This window comes from Ovis canadensis, chromosome 15 (genome assembly GCF_042477335.2).
Source record: "Ovis canadensis isolate MfBH-ARS-UI-01 breed Bighorn chromosome 15, ARS-UI_OviCan_v2, whole genome shotgun sequence".
In the NCBI taxonomy this organism is placed as follows: Eukaryota; Metazoa; Chordata; class Mammalia; order Artiodactyla; family Bovidae; genus Ovis; species Ovis canadensis.
Window position 1 is genome coordinate 15,629,570 of NC_091259.1, and position 15,111 is coordinate 15,644,680.

Consider the following 15,111-nt stretch of genomic DNA (forward strand, 5'->3'; position numbering starts at 1 on the left):
TTGTTGCTGATATTATGAGAGGCATTTATCAATAAAATCAGCAACAAAATTTGAGTCTTTACCATTACTGTTATTATTTAATATTGTTCTGAAAGACTTAAACAATGTATTGAACCATGAAGGAGAAATGACAGCTACAACTGTTGGAAAAGAGAAAATAAGGATATTATTTGAGTATGGTATTGTCGTATACCAAAAAAAAAAAAAGATAATCCAACAAAAACTGTTAGATTTAACAATATTAATAAATGAATGCGTAAATAAAATAGAGTATAGTCAAGTGGCTGAATATAAGAGAAAATTCAAACATCAGTGACTTTCTCTTGTATCAACAGTCAGGAGACAAAAAGCAAAAAAGATGCAGCATATCTGTCATTGTAAACTTCAACTAAATATTTGAGACAGGAATGTACAATAATGTCAGATGCTCTTTTGAGCAGATGCTAAGTCAAATGTGCAATCCATTAATATGGCTCTAAAATAAGCTGAGATGTTCTTTAACTTACCTAGTTGTTGTTACCATATTCTTCAAAAGAACTAGAAGTTTTACATGTCCTAAAACTGTTAGTAGCACTCTTTTCTATTCAGATATTTGTTTCTAGAGTTGTGTATCAAAAGAAATCTCTGTATAGTTCAGAAATTTATATTATAAAGTGCTACCGTCAACTTTTAAACATAACTGCCACTTGTAATTATCTTCTTACAGTTCCTTTAGAAGGACTAAGAAGCCAAAACCAGTTTGAAGAAATGAGATCAAGTTACATTAGAGAGCTCATCAAGGCAATTGGTTTGAGACAAAAAGGAGTTGTCCCTAGCTCACAGCGTTTCTATCAGCTTACAAAACTTCTTGATAACTTGCATGATGTAAGTATTTTGGTTTTTAGAATATCAGTGATTATTCTCTGAATTCTATCTATTACTTCTTAAGTGTGAAGTACAAGTTTTACTTCATGTGAACTCTTCAAATTTATGTTTGTACTTCCACTTTAAAACATGACTTGCATCATACGGCTCACAGTTTATATTGTGCTTTTTTCATTTTCAGTATAGATCACTGAAATATCCTTTTACTAGTATTTGTGAGATTTGAGAATAATTTAATGGTTGATAGGAATTGTGATACATATTCCTGAAAATGCTCCAAAATGTTTTTGTCTTAAGTTAGAAAATATTTTATGTAAACTGGGACAGCAAAGATATAGATGTGGAGAATAAGACTCTCATACCATTTTGGGTGGAGTTATAAGTTAGCAACAATGCTAATGGACAATCTGGCAGTGTGTGGCAATAGTTAAAGGTTGCATTCTTTTCAAATTCTCACGTTTTAGGGTTTATCTTAAATAATTAGGCAAGTATTTAAGACATGTATGCCTCACTGCTTATACAAGAGGGGGAAAAAAAAGCACCTTAGAAATGCCTAACACCAAACTGGATAAATATATAGGGTTAGTCAATATGTTTTGCATACAAATTTTATCATTACTGTGTTCAGAAACACTAAAATAATAATCAAGGCATAAAAAGCTCTCTGCTCACTAGATCAAATATGAGGCCTCACTGCTGAATGTGAATAGCCAAGAATTATTAGCCATTTAGATAAAGTCTCTCAAATGTAAGGCAGAGAACAAAATAAAAGGAAAAAAAAAAAGTAACTTGAAGGAAAAAGCTCCAGTGCAGATAACAGAAGAAAGCATCAAAAGTTAAAATACTCACAGAAGTAAGAATGATGCTGCATCCATGAAAAAAGACTGGAAAACATTTTAAAAAGGACATTTAGTGAGAAAATACTTTTGGATAATTAAAGGAGGGCATAAGTTAAAAATTCAATATAAATATAAAACTCAGAAACTATAAATCTCAGGAAAACTCAGATAAAAGTAACAAAAAAAAGAAAAAGATATGAAAATGTAGAGAGAAAGCAAATTTAGGGTATTAATCCACAGGGCTTCTTTTTCCAGTTTGTAGTAATCTCCAAAAGAAAGGGTGGAGAAAACCAAGGAGAGGAAATTGCGTAAGTAATCTTAAAAGAAAGGCTGCTAGAACTGAAGGATATGAATTTTCTGAGCATAAGGGCCCGGTATACAGACTCAACCCAATTGAAGCAAGGCACAGTATTGTAAAATTTCAGCATACCTAGAATAAAGAGGGTATCCTAAAACATACCAGTGAAAAAAGAAGCAAGTCACATCAAATCATCAGGATTCAGAATGTTGTAGGACTTCCCAACAAAAATACTGGAACCCACAAAATAATGGAGAATTTTGAAGGAAAGAAAAATATTTAAAGAATTTTGTACCAGCCAACCATCAAACAAATATGATGGCATCATGAAAGTATTTTCAGACTTGCAAGGTCTCCCAGACCTCACCTCAAATACAGCCTTTCTCAAGGGCATCTGCAGGGTTTCTTACAACAGAACCCTGGCGTAAGCCAAAGGAGTATGAGATTCAACCCAGGAGAGACACAAAGGGGTGTCCCAGCACAGTAACTAGTGCACAGGGTGTCAGGGCACTAGCACCAAAAAAAAAAAAAAAGTTTGATTTGAGATATTACTAATTGTATGAACATACTGAAGTAAGTTTTTAGAATTCTGTCAGAAAATTTGACTATGGCTTTGTGATAAATATAGAAAAAACAAACAAAAAACCCACAGAAACATGAGGTGATTAGCACTAGCAAAATTAAAGTAACTCATGTAGGAAAAGAAATGTAATCCAGCAAGAAACAATAAAAATTTGTATAATATAAATGCTAGATATTGATTTAGCCAAAAATTGAGATATATCTATGTAGAGAATAGGAAGAAGAGAAAGTGTGTGTAGTTGAGGAGATGGGTGTATAATACAAAAAAGCTAAATCCTTATTTAATAGGATCCTAATAATGTAAACTTTGGGAAATATAATTTATTAGAAATACTGAGGTAAATATCAAATGACCGAGACTAAAGTAATTCAGAGTTGTTGCATCTGTGATTTTGCTCCTGTAGGTCTTGCAGTACTATCTGACTTTCAAAAATATGTGCATGAATTATTTTGACAGAATTAAAATTAGATTAAAATGATGCTTTCCTGCCAGCCCAGTGGTTAAGACTCTGTGCTGCCAGTGCAGGGAGTGTGGGATTGATCCCTGGTTGGAGAACTAAGATCCCACATGCAGTATGGTGTGGCCAAAAAAATATTAGATTAAAATTAATCAGGTTGGGTTGTTTGTATCAATTGCCTGTTGTTATGTGGGAAAAGCTGGATTAAGAAATAAACTAAAAGTAATTTCATTTATGAAAAAAAATATATGCATATATATTGTTATTATTTTATTATTATGCATGTACTTGAGTATGTGTAAACAAAAAACTTGAAATATACCAAATGTTCACACTGCTTATCCAATAGGATTACAGAATACTTTCATTTCTTTAAATCTTTCTATATATTAGAATATTTCATCATATGGATGTAATATTTTATATATTATTCTGGAAATGGAGGGAGTTTTTTCATTTTGGTAAAAAACAACATCTGAAGCATTTCTATTATTAGAAAAATAAGCTTCGATGTTTATATAGTTTAGAAATTTATTATTTTCCTCACATGTTTCTTATCCATTTGTTAAACCAACAGCTTGTCAAACAACTTCATCTGTACTGCTTGAATACATTTATCCAGTCCCGGGCACTGAGTGTTGAATTTCCAGAAATGATGTCTGAGGTTATCGCTGCACAATTACCCAAGATCTTGGCAGGGATGGTGAAACCTCTTCTGTTTCATAAAAAGTGAATGCCATTTTTATCTTTAAAAAATTAAATTTTGTGCTATGTCTGTTTTTTGGGGGGTCATGATTATGAGGTCACGAGTTTTTACTGTTTCTCTCAAAGCCTTACCTTTATAATGTGTCATACTATGTAAATTTCAAAGAAAAGTTGTGAGGTTTAATTGTTTTCCTTTATAAAGCATAATTCAGATTTTTAGTGTTTTTGTGCACCCATATTTTCCTTAAGAGTTTGCAAGGTTGAAACAGTACTAAAGTGATTGTTAATGTTAATCTTATCCGTATCATTTCATATCGTTCAGGTGACATTTTTAATTTTCACATATAACAAATCTACTTTAGAGAAAAGAAGAATCTTGCACATAAAAACAAAAAGCTGTTCTATGTTCTTTCTATATAGCTCCTTTTGTCTCCCTGATTATATTTACAAAAATGAAACAAATCGGTATGCAAAATTATAGCTATATGAGTGTATATACTTTTTGTGAGAAGGTAATTTATAACCTTAACCATATTTTCCAAAGGGTTTTTAATACAAAAAATATATAGAAAAAGAGTTTAAAATTCTTGAAATAGATTGATGCTCCTCAAACTAAGAAAACCAGCTTATATGTTAAGACTGTTTCCCAGATGGGAAACACAGATCTCTAAGGAGGCTTTTAAGGAAGGAGAGCCATAATGCTATGACAAGTATATCATGAGTTTTGCAGTTTTCTTCTAGCCTTTTGCGGGGGGAATTGTCCTTTAACAAGGCATTCTAAATTGAAATAGGAAGCCAGAAAGCCAGAAAATCTGTGGTCTAACTCCACCCGCTACATCTAGGGCATGTGGACAGTCACTTATCCTTACCAAGTCTCTATTATATTTCCTCATCTTTCATAATAACTTTCCTGTAATAATAACTTTCCTGTAGAATGTTCCTTTTGGTCAGAGCTTGTTACTCACTTTTCACATCAAAGAAGAAAGGGATGGAGGGTAGGTAGGGGGAAAAAAAAAAAGAAGGGAGAGGAAAAAAGAGAGAAGTATTACTCTTTTTCTCTACTGAGTGGGCATAGTGGACAAATCACAGTTAAAATGTTTTCAGTGTCTCTGATCCAGTCTAAGAGATAATTTAGGAAACATTAAATACTGGCTTAAAATAATATAACCAATAACTAGAAAACACACAACTCACAGTGTTATGTGAGCTGAAAATATCCCTTTAGGAGACACACAAGTTTTTTTTTCTGAGGTATCACTGGACACCTAGGTGTCACTATTTTAAACAGATCTATGTAAAAAAAAAAAAAAAGTCACTGTTTTTTTAAATAGACCTATTTTTTTTTTAATGCACACACACACATATAAAACAGGAAGAACCACTGGTAAAAACAAAAAACAATCATTTTTTCTTCTAAATAAAATAATTTGTACCAATTTTAGGCATATATATCATTTTTAACAATTCAGAGAAACTAGTAGACCTAATTCTTTTTTGAAATTTCTTTAAAATTGGACATTCCCTTATAAATAAAGCATATTACCATATGCAGATTAATAGTTGTTAATGAGCAAAATCAAAAAACTTTGAAAACAATATAGGAAACATTTACTAAAGCATCTGATTTCTTAATGCATTTTTAAATTACCCATTCCCTTAAACTGATAGAAACTTAAAGTTTACCAAGGGACAATAACATAGAATCATCAATTAATGAATAATAATATGACCCCTAAAACAAGATAAAGTGATTTCATCTGACCAAAAGAAACCTGGCAGATCATAATGTTACCATAACTGTTTCTTGCCAATAACTTCTTCCATTTTCAGAATGAATTAGATATAGAGCAACTGTAAACAGTGACTCCTCATAAGGCATTTGAAATAGGGATTAAAACAATTTCTAACCAGGACCCATGGCTTGAGTTCTTTAGGTCCATGTGCCAAACAGGTAATAAACAAATTTCATAATGCTTGGTTATAATGTTCAATAAGAGTTTAAACCAAGAATTTCAAATAGTCTTAACATTAGTCAAAAAAGATCTCTTCCTTAGTGTGTCTGTCTACATGTCTTTTTCAGTGAATACATGTGTGTTCCAATACAATGCTGACTGCTATCTAGTCTTTCAAAATCTTAAACACAGAGACTCATTCTCTCTCCATTCTCCAGGCCAAAGTTATTTTCCAAAAATGGATCTAATTTTGCCATTGCCTCACTGGAAAATATTCAATGGCTTCCAGTCACCCACTGCAGTGTTTCTCAACTATATATACAGCTGCACATGACAGTCTAAAAGAGTTAATCGCTCGACTGTGTCCAACTCTTTGTGACCCCTAGACTGTAGCCCACCAGGCTCCTCTGTCCATGGAATTCTCCAGGCAAGAATACCAGAGTGGGTAGCCATTCTGTTCTTCAGGGGATCTTTCCACCCCAGGGATCAAACCCAGGCCTCCCACAATGCAGGCAGATTCTTTACCATCTGATCTACCAGGGAAGCCCTCTACAGTCTCTAGGAGAGCTTGTTACAAATACCCGTTCCTGGGCTCCATCTTCACAGATTGTATTTTAATTGGTCCACTCTTCTTATCAATGCAGCGACAAAGGAATCACTCTGAAATGGTGTTCAAACGTCGGTTCCTGTAACTTGACTCTCTTTATCCTCCCCTGTCATACATTCACCTTTTATTGCAGCTGCACAAGTCTTTAGAGTCAGTCTTCTGCCTTTATTTCTCCCTTTTGATACCAGTCCTGCCTCAGCTCAAGGCTCAGCAAAACATCACTTCTGTCGTATCTTCCCTGCATCTTCCAGAGAGTGACTTGTTTTCTCCTAAGTTCCGCAGATTTTGTGCAGATCTGGATGACAATAGTGCACTATTCTGTATTCTTACTCTGCTACCAGTCTGAGAGCTGCTTTGATATAGGACAGTCATGTTCCTTGTCAGGGAGTTGAATGACACGTTCTCTGGGTTTGGTATTACAATGAATCCCATGTGGGTTTGTTGCATCAGGACGTGTTTCCGTGTGCATGACTTCATGACTTTCTCTTCCCATGGCCTCTATCTTCATCTCTTTAAATATTCCACCTTTTCTTTTCCTGCTTTGTGAGTTTTCTCCTTGTACTGACTATAACATAGAAAATATAAGTATATTTTTCATTTAGTAAAAACACACTTTATGCTCCCTATTCTAAATTTTAAAACAGAATGGAGTATTATTTCCCTCCCTAAGAAAAATTCCACAAATATAATTGTCTCTTAAGAAAACGTAAGTAGCTCTAAATTGCATTCTAAATACAATTGAGGTTTGTGTTAAAAACCTCAGTATACAAAATTTTCTCATCTCTGATTTCATTCAATAAGTATTTTTTGAGTGCCTGTTATAGCACAAGAAAATGAAGGTGCCTAAATCCTAGGATTTAATATTTCAAGCTAAGGTTTAAAAAAGTTAAAGCTTTCGGAAAAGAACATGACATAACCAAATGGAAGATATATGGCCTCTAAATCTTTTCCTCTGCAAATTTCTGCTTACTAATGTCTCTGTTCCTATGTAGTTGCATAACTTTTATCTTAATTTTATAGGTCATGTGCTTTCTGGAGGCTCTAAAGTGAAATTAAATCACATGAAGAAGGTTATCTATCAGACAGTACTTGAAGGACACTGAAATAGATTATTGAGTTAATAAAAATATTTCCCTGCAAAAGATTTGAGGAGCCATTTGGGTCTGAAGCAATTATACCTCCAGTGTCAGTAGTTACTTAACAATTGTGTTTTTATTTTTTAAATGGCACTTTCAAATTAGGCAGTACTATCATTTTTCATATTTCCCATTAAAATAATTAGTTGCTGCACGGATAATATGCAAATATGGTAGGTAGTATGTTTTCTCCAGAAGGAAGGCCTTTCAAATAGCCATACCCTGTCAGCCTGTAACTTCTAAACAGCTACAGTGGACAGCGAGTACTGTGTGGAGAGCTGATCTAGACCCGCTCTCCCTTTCTCTGCTGTTTAATACCTGGCTGAGTAAGTCTGATTAAAATTGCCTGTGCCAATTGTTTTGTGATTAATAGAAATGAAAATGAAAAGAAATACATAAGTGTTCAGAAGTAGTAACTGCTATTTTTATGTTTTCTTTAAGCCATAGTTCTAGTTATGATTTTATCAGATTAATCTGGTATATTCTATAGTGAAACCAAGGAATCTAGAAAATGAAGTTGCTTTATTGCTACCTCCATGTGCATATCAATATTTAAAATATTTGATTTGAAATTAGAGTTCAAAGTATTCAGTTAATTTCTTTCTCTGAAAAAAATTCAGTGAATTTCTTTCTCTGAAAAAAAATGAGCTGGTTCCGTTCATTATAATACGAAGAATAAAGGTACTGATATTGACCTTTTTTAAAAAGTATTTCTTTAAAATATAGAGAGGTTGACTAAAACACAGATATTCCAAAAATCTATGCTATATAGTTCATGCTCATATTGTTTTCACTGTGGTAATAATTCTGGATAAAGGAACAATGTGTCTGGAAATCATAATGAAGTCATCAGCTCCCTAAATATCATTCCTGTCCTTAAGGCTATGTTATAAAATTCCCAGAAGAGATCTTCATGTCTGCTTTGATCCTGAATTCTTTTGGTAAGAAAGCTATTAAATTTCTAGAGTTTTTAACTGTGAATACCTGAGCAATTTCTCTCATGTACTGTACTCTTTACATACCAGATTTCAGAATAGAATATCAGTTCTTTTAAATATTCATACAATCTCCAGAGAATGGTGTATAAATACTCAAAAGAACTTTTTTTTTTCAATTTTAAGGCTATTTTATTTTTATACTTGCAAACTCACCAACCATGTCTCCATTGATAATGTTAATGGATAAGCAGACAACCCAAGAAAGGGTAACTACCAGTTGTATATGGGGAATTTTTGCAGCTCTTAAATTTTGCAGGAAATACATAGCCAGAAAATCTCACAGGTTTGCCAGGTCCTAAATTGCTTATCCACACTAGACTAAGCCATGTAATGATATTAATGAAGATAATAATGCTTGATTTCTGTGGTTTCACTGTTTTCCCTACTCAAAGTTTAGTGAAAAAGACAGTCTCTATCTCTCTACATTGCATCCATTATCTATTTAATATACCATTATTCCACACTCTCTGGTCCTTATCAAATTATCAAATTTCACAAGTTGAACAAAAAGCAGTAAAATAAATGACTGCTTGCTTCATGTTATGGAATCCAATCCAACCTGGATTGATCTGTGTCCATATGAATCCAGAATGTGAACTGGGTCTAGATAACTGCATTCAGGTTGGCTCATATTCCCATTTAAACTCAGGAAAAGTCCTTAGAGACCATCAGTTACTTGGGGCCAATAAAACCTGTATGTCCAGAGTTAGGCATGAAACAGTATGGCCTGAAAAACGTGAAAGAAAAGAGCGTACAAAAAAGTGTAGTTTTCTTTAATAATTTGTCCTCTCTATCATTAGACAAGATTTGAGAATTTAGGGAAGGGGGCATTGGTGATAAGTTAAAGAGCAGTAGTTCATGGTTGTTGTTCAGCCACTAAGTCATGTCTGACCCTTTGTGACTCCATGGACTGCAGAATGCCAGGCTCTTCTGTCCTCCACTGTCTCCAGAGTTTGCTCAAATTCATGTCCATTGAGTCAGCAGTGCTATCTAACCATCTCATCCTCTGCTGTCCTCTTTTCCTTTTGCCTTCGATCTTTCCCAGCATCAAGGTCTTTTCCACTGAGTGGCCCTTCACATCAGGTGGCCAAAGTATTGGGGCTTCAGCCTCAGTCCTTCCAATGAATATTCAGGGTTGATATCCTTTAGGATTGAGTAACTTGTTTTCCTTGAAGTTCATAGTGGCAGTGATTCAACATGTACGTTACCTAAATAGCCTATCACCGAAGCAAAGACAATCTCAAAGGGCCCTGCTGCTCTTCTTGGAGTTGATCGCGTTCCAAGGCAGCGCTCCGGGCACTTGCCTGGAGGCTGCGCCCCGGCTTGTCCACAGCCCTGTGCAGCTGTGGAGCTTGGAAGAGTGTTACAGGACTGCTGGATTAGCCCCAAAATGTCAACCTCATTTTCAATTTACTGGCTCTTGTTGCTTTATGTCATGCTGACCTTACATGAGTTTGTTTGCTTTCTTTCTACTCGTGGAGAGATGGGAAGGCATTGCTTTAAGCTTTTGAAAGCTAAAGCTGGTTGAAAGCTTTAACTGACAAAAGACTTACAGAGAAATGTGAATTAAGCAGCTAAGAAAGCTTACCCTCTCCATTGCTTTAAAGAAAATTAAATTATTAACTGCAGTGTGACATCAGTATCATGATCAACATTTAGATATATATGAGCAAACTATTTAAATGGTACTGTAATCTTTTGAAATTGCTCTTAATACATCAAATCCTAATATATCCAGTTTAGCAAGCATAACGTTTTCTAAATGAAACCTACTTAAAATGTTTTCCTCTTGTCAATTACATTTAAAGCTTAACACCTCTTTCTATGAAATCTGCCTACCTGTGAGAGGTTTTTGTTGTTATGAATTATTTATAGAAAGCAGTAGTTTAAAACTCTTTGCCATTAAACTTTTACCAACCCTCACCCTCAGGAAGCTAGCTAGATTTTAAAGTATCTCCCCACAAAACTGTATTCCTATTAAGAAATAATTGTTTTCTTTTCTTCACATTTTTTATTCAAAGACATATCAATTACAATCATGTCCACACTGATTTAATGGGTTTTGTGCAACTTTCACTGGGTAAATGAAAAAGTGTTTTTAAAATATGTAATAGAAAAATAATCAATGGGCATCTGTCATAGCTTTCTCTGAGAACTTTAAAATTCATGAGAAACACCAGAAGTTTTATGTAAAGTTAATATAATCATACCATATTCTCATCAAAACGGAGATATGCAGCTCTGCTTATTCTCTATAGACTAAGAATGTATCCAACATTTACTTAAAATGGTGAGTCCTATATTTGATATAACTGAGGGTAAAAAGAGATTTGCAAGTGGCAGTCTTTAGAACTCATCATTTTAACCAATTTAGTTGCTTCGTATGAACTGAGTACAATGTGCATTTTCACTTTTTCTGATACCTGTACAACCACAAGAAAAGTCAGGACATAGAGTTTTTTTTAAGTTTTTCATTGAAATTTGGGATAAAAACAAGAAAAATATAAAAATTCTTCATATTTTGCAAGGAGTAAATGCAACTTACAGAAGTGAAATGGAGAAGTACTCCAAACAGTAGCTTTTCCCCTTTATTACTGAGTGAACAATTATGCTAATGATACAAAACATGAATGATTATCTACAGGGATAACAATGGTAAATGTTAGAAAAATAATCACATACTCTCCAATCATATGAAATATAAATATGCCCAGAAGCTTACTTTTTGCTTTTTAATAAAGATGTCCATTTTCTAACTTGAGGGTAAATTTTTAGAAAAAAATCATTGATCTCTAAGTTTCTGTATAGCTACCAGTTAGGTGTCAACATGTAAAAAGCAGGGAGAGAAAAAGGAGTAGGGAGAAAGAGACAGGGAGAGAGACAAGAGAGGGGGAAAGAAAGAGAAAGGGGGCAAGAAAAGAAGGATGAAGGAGGGACTACAAGAAAGAAAGAAGGAAGGAAGTGGGGAGGAAGGAAAACGTTAGGAACAAATTATCCATTTCAACTCTAAAATTTTATTAATACTTTCCATTAATATAAAGTAACTGACTCAGTTATCTATGTTAATAGAAAGAAAAAACAAAGCTCTGAAATACAAAAACCAAAAAAATTGTGGGTTTTTTTTTCAAAGTTGAAAAGTCTTACTTTAGGAGTCAGTTTTTAAATTTATTTATCTTATTTAGGAATAATTTTGTTCTTCACCAGCCAGTTACAAACATTGCTGTGTTGCATGTCAGTCATTCTACCAGAATGTGGAAATAAGCAGTGAATACATTAGACAGCAATCCTACCTTCTCCGAGTTTACAGTTGGATGGGGACTAGGCTCGAGTACATAGATAGTTACGATGCTGTGTATTGAATGTCATGGTAGAGAAAGTACAAGGAGCCATTGGAGCACATGAGGGGCACCTGGGCTGAATTTAAGAATGGACAAAGGCGTCTTGATAAAAGGTTTCTCAGCCGTGATCTCAAAGTGGTTTAATAATTAGTTGAGCATGCAGAATCAGCAAACGGCCGAGGCAGGAAGAGAAGAGTATTCCAGGCAGGAGGTAACAGCACAGGCGCAGACCTGATGGGGAGAGGATGGGTGGGGGCTGATGATGAGGTGGAAGAAAACCAGGTCCAGGAAATCAACGGTCTTGGAACCATGTTCAATCGTGTAGTCTTGATTGATGCCTGTTTAAACAGGAGAGCAGCAGAATTCAGATCGGTGTATAAGAAAGCTCACCCTCACTGCCATCTGGAGAATAGAATTGGAGGTGGCTGATTCTGGAGACAGACAGAACATTTGTTAGGAAGTTGCAGTGTTCTAGTGGAAAATAGTGGCCATTAACATAAGAGTTGGAGGTGATCATTTCCTCCTCCCTAGGTTTCCAGAGATTTAAACAAAAAAAAAAAGAATTGACAGAGTTTATGGAAATAGGTAAAATATGCCATATAAATTGTCAAACATAGGTCATATGCCCGTTCTGTCACTGTTGAAATTTCAAATTTTTCATTAAAAAAGATGATAAAAAACTAAGAACTTTAGTATACCAAGTTCTAGAATCTTATCAAACAATCTCTACCCCTCTACCAATATCCTCACCTTTGCACGTCTATTAAATCTCAAGATCCTGGTTTTTGCACAAATGTAAGACTAGAACAGCTTAAGAATCAGCAAATGGGAAAAGAAAGGGAAACAGCTGTATTCAGCTTAAAAAAAAATAAAGACATCTTTTGTATAGATCCTTCTTCAGATGCTGTTATTCAGTATAATTGCAAAATAGTATATACAAAAATGCTTAGTTCTCTGCAAGGAGTCTTGACTTCTTGATAATGTCTTATTCATGAAGTCTTCTTCGTGACGCCTTCACAGAGGGAGTGGAGTCGAGGAAGGAGGGCTGGTGAGTGAAAGAGTGGGGAATGAACCTGACACATGGAAATAGCTATCTATGGCTTTTCGTTTCACAGAGGCTTATTTTGAATTATCTCTCCCAGTTTCCATCCAGTGCTGTTCTTCCTTTTCATTTCCACTAACCCATGACAACTGGGAAAAGGAAGACACTTACATGGGGGCAGTGGCGATGGGAAGGGGTCTTCTTTCTCCTGGGCCTCAGTGGCCTCGCCCATCCCTCACCACGCCTGGTCATCAGAACCCACTGCTGTCACCTCTTGTTTGAGACTCCGGCTTATAATTGCATCTGTTCTCTCTGATTTTGTCTGATTGTCTGACTTGTCTGACTTTGAAGGAATCTTCTGTTTCTTCCTGGCTCAGCACATCCTTCTGAGGCCAGCTGCTTTCCCTATCTGGCTTCCGTGTGTGGTCACCTTTTCTGCAAAGCCCCCACTCAGCCGGCACCATGTTGAATCCATGCTTTCCTGAGATGCTTGCAGACTTTATAGCCTTGCACAAAAGCCATGGTTTTCTTGGATATCCCCTGACTAGTCTGGGTGTTCTTTTGCTCATCCTACTTCCTTCAAAACTGGGATGCTATCATCTGATCTTCTTACTCTTCCAGTTCCCTCTTCTGAATCACAGACACCTCTCACTTCCTCTTCCTGTCTGTTGGAGGCTTCCCCAGGTCTTAGACAGAGTCTTCTTCGTTTATTCCTGGGAATCCTTTCTGTTTGAGTCTACCACTTGAGGATGTCTGAAATTTAGAGAATTTTTTTTTTCCTGGAAAGTGCCATCCTCCAGACTTGTCTTGCTCTAGATTTCAAGGACCAATTGTGAAATCAGAAGGTGAATGTCAACTTCCTTTAAGCATTTCTGCTGTAACAGTTCTAATTCTTCTTGGGGCAACATGGCTGCTTCCAACTGACTAGGACCAGGTGTCAAAAAGAAAAACACAAAAATTAATAGATCTCAATAAATATATTTTTTAGATGTGCTTTTGGAATCACATGAATTTTTCTGTCAAGACGATGAGACTCTCCCTTCCCCTGTACATGCCTGGTTCTGTGCGTATGTGTGTGTGCTCAGTCATGTCCAACTCTTTGTGAAACCATGGACTGTGGCCCTCCAGGCTCCTCTGTCCATGGAATTACTGGTTGGTAACCAATGCATATGTATAAAAATTATAGCATAGTGGGCTTTTAATGGCATCGTCACATACTTATTTTTAATCTAATGCTTTGTCCTCACTTGAAAGATTTAGTTGACTTCTTGACACATAATTGATTTTTACATTTTGCTATGTTGAAGTTGATGGAAAAATCCTCTCTCTTCCTTGTTAGTTAAACTAGTGTAATATTTGACAAGAGATACAAGGAATCATCATTTTCCTGTCTCAAGATCCATACCCCTTTAGGTTTCCATTGCTACTATCCTATTTTCAGTAGATTGTAGTGTTCATACAGAAGATTTATACCTTGAAGGATATTTTAGCCCCATATAACTTCTTGAGTCCAGTTCCACACTCCTAGCTCCTCGTTTTTAAGCAGAGAGCCAACGCTTGAAATTCATCTGAGGCTCTTCCAGAGAGGATTAGACTCTCCTTTTGTGTTTGCCTGGCACTGGTTCCCTGGTGATGGTCGGGTGACAAATGCAGAGGAATCAGGTGACAGTGAGCGCCTGACCATCCCGCCATGCGCTGCTTTTAAATCTAATGTTCAGAACTGCGCTTTGTTTTTACCCTAGAGGTAGACTTTGGAGAAAATATTTTGTGATTCACGTGAAAAAACTGAGTCAGTCTGTTCCACTTGACAGGAGTCTGACATTAAATTGGTTGGTAGTTTGAAAGTGAAAGAAATACATTTTCCAAACAACAATTGACCACTAATTAATTAGTATTCTTATTACTAGTCTGTGCGATATTAAAAATAAGCACTTCTGTATGTCTTTCTTAATGAATTAGAGCACCCAAACCTCAATACAGTTATATACAAGATGCATAAAAATCCTCAGTCACCTTAAATTTAGGATCAACATTTCAGGTTGTATGGTAGTGAATGTGATAAGATTATATAGGTTATATATTATATAGGTAATATAGTTGACTGTGTGTATGTTTTAATGAAGCAAGGACTGACTCTCAAGACAATTACATTGAACCCAGCTAATTGTTCATGAAGACAAAATGCACTCAACTGTTTTCTAAGAAGATTCAATAATACAGTGTATCACACTGGTGAAGTAAAAGGTTTAATATTTATTATACAAAATATTACTGATTTTCATATGAAATTTA

At 35.3% G+C, this 15,111-nt stretch overlaps 1 protein-coding gene across 3 annotated transcripts in view; it reads left to right on the forward strand.

Moving 5' to 3' along the window:
• PGR (progesterone receptor) overlaps positions 1-3,965 on the forward strand; it is a 116,739-nt gene extending 112,774 nt beyond the window's left edge. For all 3 annotated transcript variants that reach the window (XR_011445943.1, XM_069554815.1, XM_069554816.1), the window contains 2 exons: positions 707-864; positions 3,619-3,965. Coding sequence is in view for 2 of the 3 variants with exons in the window: in XM_069554815.1 (XP_069410916.1) it covers positions 707-864; positions 3,619-3,774 (314 nt within the window). In the remaining variant the exon portion in view is untranslated. The remainder of the gene's footprint in view (positions 1-706; positions 865-3,618) is intronic.
• Positions 3,966-15,111: the final 11,146 nt, after the last annotated feature.